Here is a 13,911-nt window from a genome sequence, read left to right on the forward strand (position 1 = left end):
CAATGGTCTAACCCAAAAGTGTGTGTCACTGTGTTAGATTATGTTTTGAAATTCCGAGAGAGACTTAACGAGGCTTGTGACCTTACAAAGGAAAATTTGCAGAACGTTCAAATTAAAATGGCACACTGGTTTGATAGGATAGCACCTGTGGGTACTGTTAGGAAAACAAGTGGAGTTGTGAAGGCTGGTACCGAAATACCAGATAATTTTAATGTACTCAGTGTAGCTCCACAAAGCTCGGAAACACTATTGTTTTGAAAAATATTACTGACAAGGTCCATCAGTTGGAGCCTGCACCGCAAAAACAATTGGAAGAATTAATTAGCAAGCATAAAGATTTATTTCCTGACATTCCGAGATGGTGTACAGCTGCAGTGCATGATGTCATTGTAAATCCTTACAGAATGAATTTAGAGAAAAGTAAAATGGTTGAACAAGAAATTGGAAGCAAGAAAGAACAGGGAAAGAGAGTGGATGACTGTATTGATAAAGTGGGGAAGACTAAATACCTTACAAAGATTGACCTGTTAAAAGGATATTGGTGTGTTCCTTTGACAGGGAGGGCGAAAGAAATATCAGCATCTGTGACACCATCTGGACTGTATGAATATAATGTTTTGCCCTTCGAGATGAAAAATGCTCCAGGGACATCTCAAAGAATGATCAGTTCTATGATTAGAGGTCTAGACAACACAGGGACTTATATTGATGATTTAGTGGTCTGGAATGACACGTGGGAAGAGCATATTGCAGCTGTAGAAAAACTGTTTGAAAGGCTGTCCAAGGCCAGTCTTACTGTGAACCTCGCTAAAAGTGAGTTTGGTCATACCACAGTTACATATCTGGGCTATGTAGTAGACCAGGGCCAACTGGCTCCTGTATAGGCCAAGGTTCAAGCTATCGCTGAGGTTCCCATTCCGACGGGCAAGAAAGTGTTAAGAAGGTTTTTAGGAATGGTGGGGTAGTATTGTAAGTTTTGTAAGAACTTTACAGATATCGCTCTCTCCCTAACAAAACTCCTAGGGAAGAGTGAAAGATTTGTATGGAATGATCTTTGCCAGGAGGCATTTGAATGTCTGAAAACCATCCTGTGTTATCACCCTGTGCTAAAAGCACCTGATTTTTCAAAACCATTCTCTACAGCAACAGACGCTACTGACGAAGCTGCTGGGGTAGTATTGTTGCAGAAAGTTGAGGATAACATTGAACACCTAGTAGCTTATTTCTCAAAGAAATTTAATGTGCATCAGAAAAATTATTCCACTGTTGAAAAGGAGTTGCTATCACTTATTCTGGCTTTACAATATTTTGAAGTCTATGTTTGTCCTGCCCAGAAACCACTTGTTTACACGGATCACAATCCGTTAGTGTTTCTAACTAAAATGAAGGATAAGAGTAGAAGGTTATTAAACTGGAGTCTGATCTTGCAAGAATATGACTTAAAAATCAAACATGTGAAAGGTACTGACATTATAGCTGATTGTTTATCTAGGTGTTAAGTTAGAAGTTGTACACATTTTGCTCTGTTATCTGATGATTATACATGTATTGTTTTAAACTTTGTAATCTACAGTTGAACAAAAAATTTTGCCTTTGTCAAATTTTTTCCTAAAAGGAAGGGAGTGTAACAGGATCCTGAATGATCCCTATGAACTGTGCATGTGTGAGTATGAGTGTGAGTGTGTGTGAGTGAGAGTGAGTGAGAGAGAGAGAGAAAGAGAGAGAGAGATGTCCAACACAGACACCTTGTTATTAAGAGAGAGAGAGAGAGAGAGAGAGAGAGAGAGAGGTGAAGACTGCTTGGAGATGGTGTTATGACTTCTCTGCAGCATGTTTACACTTCTGCAAGGACACTGGCAGCTTCTAAGTTCTTACAGAGAGAGAAGGGAGGAGCTACTTGATGGACAGCTGGTGTTCAGCATGGTGAGATAAATAGAAGGGCAGATGATAGACTCCGGAGACACATGGTTTTGGACACTGGATGAGCTTTGTTGTGCCCACAGAAAGGTGGGTGTTTGGAGGATCGGTCAGGCGGATCGATCAGTGGCTCTCACAGTGTGAAAAAGGTGTGACTGTTGGGGAGTTATTAGTGTGATCAACCCTCACCTGGGTTGATAATTCCACCACAGGAGAACAGTCCCCTTGGTTGTGGTCACATTCGGTGACTTCTAAAGGATATCGGAGGACAACGGGAAGATTGACGGTATCAGCTCACTTGAAGAACCAAACACTTCTCTCTCTCTCCATCACTACTCAACTCAATACCACGAACTGAACTGAACTTTACTCATCATCGTAAGACTGTATCCATTTACCCTAGGCTTGAAGAAGCTTGGTTTCTATATTTCCACACTTATATATATATTATCATTGCTAACCTGTTTGATGTATCCGAATTTATATTACTGTATTGCGTAGTTACTAATAAACAGTATTAGTGAATAGCAATACCAGGCTCCAAAGTGTTTTCCATTTTTGCTGGTTCTTTATCCCGTCACGGAGTACGTGACACTATCCACACGATCAATGCCTCTCATCATCTTGTATACCTCTATCAGGTCACCTCTTATCCTTCATCGCTCCAAGGAGAAAAGGCCGAGTTCACTCAACCTATTCTCATAAGGCATGCTCCCCAATCCAGGCATCATCCTTGTAACACTCCCAAGAGCCCTATCATGCAAGGAAACTTTAGAAGGCCAAATCAGGATAGGACTTGCAGTTCATACTTATCTGAGTTAAACTCCATTTGTCTTTTCTAAGCCCACTTACCCAGCTGATCAAGATCCCCCTGCAATTTTTGATAACCTTCTTTACAGCCTACTTACTACCTATTTTAATGTATAGCAACACACAGAAAATGCTGGAGGTCAGCAGGTCAGGTAGCTTCTACGGAAATGAATAAGCAGTTGACATTTCAGGCCATGACCCTTTATCAGGAAGAAGGGTCTCGGCCCGAAACATCAACTGTTTATTCATTTCTATAGTTACTGCCTAACCTGCTGCATTTCTCTAGCATTTTCTGTGTGTTGCTCTGGATCTCTAACATCTGCAGAATCTCTTGTGTTTATATTTTAATGTATGTCATTTTTCAAGAAGAATTGAGTGGAGAGGTGGCCCTTTTGGGTATTTTTGAGTTATCTTATCAAGACTAGCCTTCAACAGTGGACCGCCTGGGGAAATTTCTTTTTCTCTGCTGACTTATAGCATAGTTGCATCCATCTGTGTGGCTGAGCATTGTCTGGCTCCTTTGAAACAGCTGCCCTTGGCCAGGAGAATTCTGGTACATTGAAGCAATGCAAAAAGCCATCTAAATTAAGAGCATCAAGGTGGTCAATTAATCTGGCTTTTTAATTAAAACTCACCTCCTACTTGGAAGCAAGACATATCAACATCAGGGACCTGTCTGAAACCTCATAATAAAGCAGTTCAGAAAGCAGAAAGTAACTGGACCAGAACATGGAGGGCTCAATCAATTCTCCTTGGAAGATGTGCATTCTGACTTTATGAATTCTTATACTAAACTGCCAACCACATATGTATTGTGAACCAAACCTACCATCTTCACAGAGTGAGGCTAAACTATTAAGCACTAGATCAAAAATATCACTGATAAACTAGAATGTCCAACTGCATTTTTCTCCACCACCTCCAAATAACTAACTGAGGCTTGGAGAGGGCTGCTTTTAGAATATATGATGGGTCTGTTCTAGTTCAATGACTTGGATCAGTGGAGTGCAGGACCACAGCAAGTTTACGAAACATGACAAGAATATGCATAGCCTGACCTGCTTTGCTTTTCATTACTCCTACACTCTTTTGCCCATATTCTCACTCACTGTTCACTCATTGGCCAGTTGTCTATTCCCATGATCATTCTGCTTTTACAATGACATCTTCTTCACCCATGCTCTCTTCAGCTTAACGGGCATATTTTGTCTTCTTCCCAATCCTGACAAAGGTTCTCTGACCTGAAAGGTTGACTCTGTTCCCCTAACCACAGATGCAGCCTGACCTGACAAGTATTTCCTGCTTTCACCTATTTTGTTTCAGATTTCCAGCAAATGCAGTTCTTTTGATTTTCAAGGATAATGACTTCACTGCTCCATTACAGGATTCAATTTCTTGCATTCAGAAGACTACAAGTGGAAAGAGAGGACTACCTCAAGTGATGTTTTTTTAAAAATACAGTGGATTTCATCTAATTGGGCCATCAGTTAATCAGGGCAGCCACTTATTTGGGCCAACATTTAAAGAACAAAAACTAATCAAGAAAATAGTGAGGATTCCCTTTGTTTATTTAGGGCACTATGCCCCTTTAACTGGGACAGCAGATTGTTGCCGAACAGTCTCTAGCTAGCGTCAGTCATGTGAACTTGTGTTACTGTTAGACACTACACCGTACTTAGAGCAAACAGTTATTTTTAAAATAATGTGTGTGTTTGTGTTCAAAAAGCAGTGATTTTTGTCACTGATATTTGGCACAAAATAAGAAGTAAGATGATTTAGAGTTGTTTTGCTCACTGTGGTTTCAAGCATTCAAGGCTTGGAGAAGCCAGAAACGGGAGTGAAAATGAAACAATTTCATTACTTCAAGTTAGAAACTACAGAATTTGAAGGTATCAACAATCATTTTGAAAGCATTATTTGAGGCAGTGTATTAGTTAGAACTTCACTGTCATTACTGAGGACAACGAGATTACAATGCTGCTCCATTCAGTGCAAAACATCAGATAGGCAATTCAATTACTAAAAACACAATGACTAAATTTAAAATAACATCTGAGTTATTTAAAGTGACATCTAAGTTATAATTGAATTAAAAGCAAACAACTCTAAAATGTGGCATTGTTTTGTTTCATGACAGCCCTGGGGAAAAACTGTTTTTTTCAGTCTGGATGTCCATGCAGAAATGATTCCGTATCTCCAGCCAGATGGTAGGAGATTGAACAGTAATTACAAGGATGGGAAAAGTCCATCACGACTTTGCGAGCCAGCTATAGACATGGTGAGTTGTAGATGGTTTCCATATCTGGTAGTTGTGTCCCAATGATGATCTCAACAGTTCTGATCACTCATTGAAGTGCTTCTGGGTCAATCTTGTTGAAGCTAGAGGACCATACTGTCATACAGTAGGTCAGTATGCTCTCAATTGTACAATAATAAAGGTTTACCAGCAGCTTTTGGGGCTAATTTGCTCTCTTTAAATTCCTATCAAGAAAGTGCTGGTGATCAAAGAGAGTTCCTCTGTGATGTTCTCTCTCAAGAATTTAAAGCTGGCTCGCAAAATTGTGATGGACTTTTCCCATCCTTGTAATTACTGTTCAATCTCCTACCATCTGGCTGGAGATACAGAATGGACATCCAGACTGAAAAAACAGCTTTTCCCCAGGGCTGTCATGAAACTAAACAATGCCACATTTTAGAGTTGTTTGTTTTTAATTCAATTATAACTTAGATGTCACTTTAAATAACTCAGATGTTATTTAAAATTTAGTCATTGTGTTTTTAGTAATTGAATTGCCTGTCTGATGTTTTGCACTGAATGGAGCAGCATTGTAATCTCGTTGTCCTCAGAAATGACAGTGAAGTTCTAACTAATACACTGCCTCAAACAATGCTTTCAAAATGATTGTGGATACCTTCAAATTCTATAGTTTCTAACTTGAAGTAATTAAATCGTTTCATTTTCACTCCCGTTTCTGGCTTTCCATTGTTTCACTGTTTGTGAGTAGTGGAGCTTGTTCACACCTTCTTGATTTCCTGAAATCGATAACCATTTTTTTTTTGTATATTAAGTGAAAGGTTATGGTTTTTGCACCATTTAGACAGTTTCTACACCTCCTCTCTGGATGCTGTTAATTGTAATCAGCACTGTGGTGCTATCTGCAAATTTAATAATGGAGTTGGTGGCATTGGCAGAGGCACAGTCATGAGTGAAAAGAGTGTAAAGGAGTGGGCTCAATACACGCTTCTGCCGTGCACCGGTGTTCAGGGTTAGGAAGGGTTGATGTGTACTTGCCTATTCAAATATTCTGGGAGTGATTGATAAGGAAGTATAGAATCCAGTTACAAATTGACGTATTGAGTCCCAAAATGTGTTGTGTCATGGTCACCTTGTTGGTGGGTATGCTGTTGAAGGCAGAAATGTAGTCAATAAAAAGCATTCTGCTGTAGCAAGCGGTAGTAAATCAAGGCAACTGGACTCATTGTGTCGTCTAGATGTTTCACCACTCATCCAAGAGGCTCCTTCAGTTCTGATCTTAAACAATTTTGTTTAAGGTATAACATGAGAGTTGTTAAGAGTCGTAGAGGTAATGAGAGGGTTATTAGTCTTATCTTTGCATGAATGAAGGTGTGAACTGTTGTGGAGATGACAGAGTAAAGATGTTAGGACTACATTGTAAGTAGCTGTTAGTCATAGTCATAGTCATACTTTATTGATCCCGAGGGAAGTTGGTTTTCGTTACAGTTGCACCATAAATAATTAAATAGTAATATGTAAATTATGCCAGGAAATAAGTCCAGGACCAGCCTATTGGCTCAGGGTGTCTGACCCTCCAAGGGAGGAGTTGTAAAGTTTGATGGCCACAGGCAGGAATGACTTCCTATGACGCTCTGTGTTGCATCTCGGTGGAATGAGTCTCTGGCTGAATGTACTCCTGTGTCCAACCAGTACATTATGTAGTGGATGGGAGACAATGTCCAAGATGGCATGCAACTTGAACAGCATCCTCTTTTCAGACACCACCGTTAGAGAGTCCAGTTCCATCCCCACAACATCACTGGCCTTATGAATGAGTTTGTTCATTCTGTTGGTGTCTGCTACCCTCAGCCTGCTGCCCCAGCACACAACAGCAAACATGACAGCACTGGCCACCACAGACTCATAGAACATCCTCAGCGTTGTCTGACAGATGTTAAAGGACCTCAGTCTCCTCAGGAAATAGAGACGGCTCTGACCCTTCTTGTAGACAGCCTCAGTGTTCTTTGACCAGTCCAGTTTATTGTCAATTCGTATCCCCAGGTATTTGTAATCCTCCACCATGTCCACACTGACCCCCTGGATGGAAACAGGGGTCACCGGTACCTTAGCTCTCCTCAGGTCTACCACCAGCTCCTTAGTCTTTTTCACATTAAGCTGCAGATAATTCTGCTCACACCATGTAACAAAGTTTCCCTGTACTCAGCCTCATCTCCCTTGCTGATGCATCCAACCATGGCAGAGTCATCCGAAAACTTCTGAAAATGTCAAGACTCTGTGCAGTAGTTGAAGTCCGAGGTGTAAATGGTGAAGAGAAAGGGAGACAAGACAGTCCCCTGTGGAGTCCCAGTGCTGCTGATCACTCTGTCAGACACACAGTGCTGCAAGCTCACGTACTGTGGTCTGCCAGGCAGGTAATCAAGAATCCATGACACCAGGAAAGCATCCACTTGCATCGCTGTCAGCTTCTCCCCCAGCAGAGCAGGGCGGATGGTGTTGAACGCACTGGAGAAGTCAAAAAACATGACCCTCACAGTGCTCGCTGGCTTGTCGAGGTGGGCGTAGACACGGTTCAGCAGGTTGCACCCCACCCATCAGGTTGACAAAGATGGCTTCTTTAACCCCTCTTTCAAACCACAACAGTTCACACCTTCATTCACGCAAAAATAAGACTAATGACCCTTTCATTACCTCTACAACTCTTAATGACCCTCTTGTGATGCTATACCTTTAAACAACTCACAGAGTTTATAAACCAGAAACTACCCACCATGGATCAGAACTGAAGAAGCCTCTCGGATGAGTGATGAAATGTCAATGAGACAGCACAGAAAGTCCAGTTGCCTTGATATACAATGACCTGGATGATTGAGAACATTCATAGATACATTCTGGTGTAGGTGTCCTCATGCTTCAGGGGTTCCAGAATGATGTGGAAAGCTATGGAGATGGCTGATCTGTTTGCCTTATAGGCAAACTGGTCTAGTGCAGAATAGCAGGAATGGTGTTCTTAATGTGGGACATACCCTGTCTTCCCCAGGCACTTGGCAGCTATGGGTGAGTGCAATCGGTCTGTAGTCATTGAAGCATGTTACCACTGGCTGCTTTGGAATTTCTGTAATGGTTGATGTTTTGAAGAATGTAGGGACCATAGTATGGACAGAGAGAGGTTATAGATTTCAGTAAAATCCTCTGCCAGCTGGTCAGAGCACTCCCTCAGTTCCTCCTTGGGTACGCTGTCAGGTCCAGCTGCTGTGTGTGTGTTGATACTGTGGAGAGTATGTTTCACCTTGTGTGCTCAGTGTCAATGCTATATGCACTAAGCTTGATCATATATTGTCAATCAAAAAAAACACAGCCATGTACAGCCATGTATTAATAACTATTCAGAACCAATATACAGTTTTATAGTACTGCAGTGTTCTAATTTATTCTGTATTATACACAATTTGTTATTCAGTTAAATAGTAGTTTGTCTTTTTTAAAAATTTAAACCTTTATAACTTTTTCTATGAAACTTTGGCTAATTCGGGGAACCACTTAATTGGGCCAAAATGTACTGGGCCTGATGTGTCCCAATTATCCACTGTAATTTTCCTAATGTCTAACATTACCTCCCTGTCAGAATTTAATTTGATCTCACCCGGATGTCAGCTTGCCCAGCACTGTGAAGATTCTGACACTGCAGGTTGTATCCACCTTCCCAGCTCGCCGAGATCAACTGTAAGGAACAGAAATCCGTCACTGGAAAATGTTTTACAAATGCACACCCAGTAACTATTACAGCCTATCTAATAGACTCTTCAAAGGTAGATGATATCTTGGGACAGATAAAAAAACAAGTAATCCCTCAAAAGTGGAACAAGGCTGGAAGATTTTATTTATTTTGATAATTGAGATGAAGTGTGGAACAAGCCCTTCTGGCCCTTCGAGCCATGCTGCCCAGCAATCCCTCGACCTAATCCTAGTCTAATCATAGGACTTTACATTAATCTACCAAACAATGAATGTATGAGGAAACTGAAGGGCCCAGAGAAAACCTACATGGTCATGGGGAGAATGTACAAACTCCTTACAGGCAGTGGTGGGATTTGAACCCGGGTTGTCTGTACTGTAAAGCACTGTGCTAACCACTATGCTACTGTGCTGCCCTAATAAAGGATCCCACATGATGTTGCTAGGAAGCAGAGCCTGGAAAACAAGCAGCAGGTAACAAAGTGACAGGGGAATGAGTAGAGAAAAGCAAGAGCTGAGAGCAAGAGAGGCAATAAAAAGATGAAAGGGGACGAGTAAGAGGAAGTGTGAGTCAAAAAGCAGGGAAAAAGAGTGAGTAAGCTAAAGTCGGACTGGACAAATACAAGGATGGAGGGAGGGAAATCAGGAGAAAATACGTGATGGGATACGGGCTTCCGAAAAGAGATAGGTAAAGCAAGAAATGAACTGGTTGAATACAAGGTTGCGGAGGGACAGCAGTGGGGTGAACACACGCCAGTGACAACTGGCTGGCTCTTTCCTTGGATTCAGTTAGAAACAACATGAGTGGTTATCAAGGCAATTAGATTACAGTCTCATGGCCAATATTACAGTTTCTGAGTACAGGTTTATCCGAAGTTCAGAGGGAAAGGAACAGAAGCCGACAATCTACAAGTGACAGTTTTGTAGTGGAAGTGGGAGGGAATGTCCAAGAACAATGTTTTAAGTGGAGTTCCCCCACATCCCCACATATAGTTCCACGTCAGTAATGAACGCAAGGGCACTTTCCTGGTGAAAGGCAAATGGCATGGTGTCAGTCATCCCAATAAAGTGACAGTGTGTGTGCAATGCACAGATGGATGCCTACATTCTTTTGCATGACTACATGTTGCATGCTCTGCTTTACTGCAATTCTTTCCGTGGAAGAATAAATCAGTACAAAAGTCAATGAGGCTATGCCACACTTGCATGAGATAAACTCCGATAATCTCTTTGGAAGTATGCACCAAGTTCCTTATCTGGTGCTGCCTTAAATATTCTGTTCTTGAGCAGTGCCAGGAACATAATACCTACATCCCCTTCATGCTTCAGAGAATCTTGCACCCTTTTATGAAGGCTCCCCACGAGTTAACTTATCTCCATTATATGAAGTACACGGCACGTAAAAACACAACCACCATGTTACGCAGTACCCTCCAACCTGATGGCATGAATGTCGATTTCTCCTTCTGATGACCAAAATTCCCTCCCCTTCCTCTATTCCGCACTCTGTCCTTCCACTTTTTCTCACCTGCCTATTACATAGAAACATAGAAAACCTACAGCACGATACAGACCCTTCGGCCCACAAAGCTGAGCCGAACATATCCTTACCTTAGAAATTACCTAGGGTTACCAGTAGACCTCTATTTTTCTAAGCTCCATGTACATATCCAGGGGTCTCTTAAAGGACCCTATCGTATCCACCTCCACCACCGTCGCTGCCACCCCGTTCCACACACTCACCACTCTGCGTAAAAAACTTACCCTTGACATCTCCTCTGTACCTGCTTCCAAGTTCCTTAAAGCTGTGCCCTTTTGTGCTAGCCATTTCAGCCCTGGGAAAAAGCCTCTGATTATCCACACGATCAATGCCTCTCATCATCTTATACACCTCTATCAGGTCACCTCTCATCCTCCGTTGCTCCAAGGAGAAAAGGCCGAGTTCACTCAACCTATTTTCATAAGGCATGCTCCTCAATCCAGGCAATATCCTTGTAAATCTGCATCTGTTTTTGGTTTCCACATTCTTCCTGTAGTGAAGCAACTAGAATTGAGCACAGTACTCCAAGTGGGGTCTGACAAGGGTCCTATACAGCTGCAACGTTACCTCTCGGCTCCTGAACTCAATCCCACGGTTGATAAAGACGAATGCACTGTATGCTTTCTTAACCACAGAGTCAACCTGTGCAGCAGCTTTGCAAGTGTCCTATGGACTCAGACCCCAAGATCCCTCAGATCCTCCACACTGCCAAGAGTCTTACCATTAATACTATATTCTGCAATCATATTTGACCTACCGAAATGAACCACTTCACACTTATCTGGGTTGAACTCCATCAGCTATTTCTCAGTCCAGTTTTACATCCTAGCGATGTCCCGCTGTAACCTCTGACAGCCCTCCACACTATCCACAACACCCTCAACCTTTGTGTCATCAGCAAATTTACTAACCCATCCAGGTCATTTATAAAAATCACGAAGAGAAGGGATACCAGAACAGATCCCTGAGGCACACCACTGATCACTGACCTCCATGCAGAATATGACCCGTCTACAGTCACTCTTTGCCTTCTGTGGGCAAGCCAGTTCTGGATCCACAAAGCAATGTCCCCTTGGACCCCATTCCTACTTACTTTCTCAATAAGCCTTGCATAGGGCACCTTGTTAAATGCCTTGCTGAAATCCATATACACTACATCTACTGCTCTACCTTCACTAATGTGTTTAGTCACATCCTCAAAAAATTCAGTCAGGCTCGTTAGGTATGACCTGTCTTTGACAAAGCCATGCTGACTATTCCTTATCATATTATGCCTTTCCAAATGTTCATAAATCCAGCTTCTCAGGATCTTCTGCATCAATTTACTAACCACTGAAGTAAGACCCACTGGTCTGTAATTTCCTGGGCTATTGCTACTCCCTTTCTTGAATAATGGTCCTTATAGCCTCATATTTCTCCTTACTCCATTAATTCCTCCTGGGACCCCTCCTCCTGCCCTTTCTCCTATCGTCCACTCTCCTCTCCTATCAGGTCTTTCTTCTCCAGCTCTTGACCTTGCCAATCCACCCAGCTTCACCTATCACCTTCCAGCTAGCCTCTTCCCACCCCCCCCCCCCACCATTTTATTCTGGCATCTTCCCCCTTCTTTCTCACTCCTGAAGAAGAGTCTCAGCCCAAAACGTCAACTGTTTACTCTTTTCTATAGATGCAGTCTGACCTGCTGAGTTCCTCCAGTGTTTTGGATTTCCAACAGCTGCAGACTTTCTTGTGTTTGCATGTTACATTGAAACTAGAAGTACCAATAAAAAGGAGGCAAACTATATCCTGGAATTTATTTCTGGATCAGATCATTCTATGATTATCTGGTTCCCATATATAATTGTCTGTAAAAGCCCTTGAAATGTACATAGAAGCACTACCAATAAGGAACAGATAAACTCAATGGGTTTATTTCCTCTTAAAATAAACAGTTGAAAGACAACCAAATAGAGATCTTAGGTAGTCTGACAGAGTTTTCATGGAGAAGTGTTTTTCACTTGTGGGTATGTCAATGTCAGGTACAGAATCTGAAACAGGAAACTCAGAGGAAGCTGCTTAATCCATGCAGTGGAAAAATCTCACTGTCAGAGGAAGTGTTTGAGGTGAATAGCAGAAATGCCCTTAAGGGAAGCTGAATATAGGAAAGGATGAGAATGGGAGATAAGGGGGAGGAACAATAGTTGGCAAAAACTTCAAGTGAAACTTAGGAACATCGGGTATAGCAGGAGCAGGCTATTTGGTCCCTCAGACCTCTTCTGCCCTTCACATATACATCACAACTGATCATTTACCTGACTGTCACACTCCAGCACAAATCCCATATCCCTCATTTCCATTAGACTTAAACTTAATTGGAGTCTGTCCTGAAGCAACTTGATAATTGAGCTACCACAGGCCCTAGATGGAGAGATTTAGTGCCTCCAAAGATTCATTAGCATTGGTTTAAGAAACTTCTCAGCTAAATCCTGTATGGCCAACACTCATTTAGAGACCACGTCAAGGAAACATCGTCCATGGATCCTAGCAAGGAGGAGGAGGAGGTAGGATCCACTTTTCATAGACACATAGAAAACCTACAGTACAATACAGGCCTTTCAGTCCACAAAGCCCTACCTGAACATGTCCCTACCTGAGAAATTACCTAGGGTTACCCATAGCCCTCTATTTTTCTGAGCTCTATATACCTGTCTAGGAGTCTCCTAAAAGACCCTATCGTATCCGCCTCCACCACCGTTGCCAGCACCCCATTCCACACACTCACCATTCTCTGCGTAAAAAACTACCCCCGACATCTCCTCTGTACCTACTTCCAAGCACCTTAAAACTGTGCCCTCTTGTGCTAGCCATTTCCACCCTGGGAAAAAGCCTTTGACTGTCCACTTGATCAATGCTAAGAACCTACCATTAATACTATATTCTGCCATCATACTTGACCTACCAAAATGAACCACCTTACACTTATCTGGGTTAAACTCCATCTGCCACTTCTCAGCCCAGTTTTGCATCCTATCAATGTCTCGCTGTAACCTCTGAGAGTCCTCCACACAATCCATAACACCTAAAATCTTAAACACAAAATAATCTGCAGATGCTGGGGTCAAAGCAACACTCACAACACACTGGAGGAACTCAGCAGGTCGGGCAGCACCCGTGGAAAAGATCGGTCAATGTTTCGGGCCAGAACCCTTCAACAGGACTGTAGAGGGAAGGGGCAGAGGCCCTAAAAAGAAGGTGGGGGGAGGGTGGGAAGGAGAAAGCTGGTAGGTTCCAGGTGAAAAACCAGTAAGGGGAAAGATAAAGGGGTGGGGGAGGGGAAGCAGGGAGGTGATAGGCAGGAAAGGTGAAGAAGGAATAGGGGAAAACACTATAGGGTAGTAGAAGGAGGCAGAATCATGAGGAAGGTGATAGGCAGCTGGGGGAGGGGACAGAGTGACATAGGGTTAGAGGAAGGGAGGGGGAGGGAATTACCAGAAGTTGGAGAATTCTATGTTCATAGCAAGGGGCTGGAGACAACCTAGACGGTATATGAGGTGTTGATCCTCCAACCTGAGTTTAGCCTCATCATGGCAGTAGAGGAGGCCATGTATGGACATATCTGAATGGGAGTGGGAAGCAGAGTTGAAGTGGGTGGCTACTGGGAGATCCTGTCTGTTGT

General features: G+C 42.5%; 1 protein-coding gene across 1 annotated transcript in view; it reads right to left on the minus strand.

The window, feature by feature from the left end:
* Nucleotides 1–13,911, minus strand: part of elovl2 (ELOVL fatty acid elongase 2) — a 111,438-nt gene that overhangs the window by 29,973 nt on the left and 67,554 nt on the right. Inside the window, exon 4 of the mRNA XM_072283738.1 lies at nt 8,625–8,702. Within this exon, the coding sequence (XP_072139839.1) occupies nt 8,625–8,702 (78 nt within the window). The remainder of the gene's footprint in view (nt 1–8,624; nt 8,703–13,911) is intronic.

Source organism: Mobula birostris, chromosome 19, assembly GCF_030028105.1.
Source record: "Mobula birostris isolate sMobBir1 chromosome 19, sMobBir1.hap1, whole genome shotgun sequence".
Classification (NCBI taxonomy): domain Eukaryota; kingdom Metazoa; phylum Chordata; class Chondrichthyes; order Myliobatiformes; family Myliobatidae; genus Mobula; species Mobula birostris.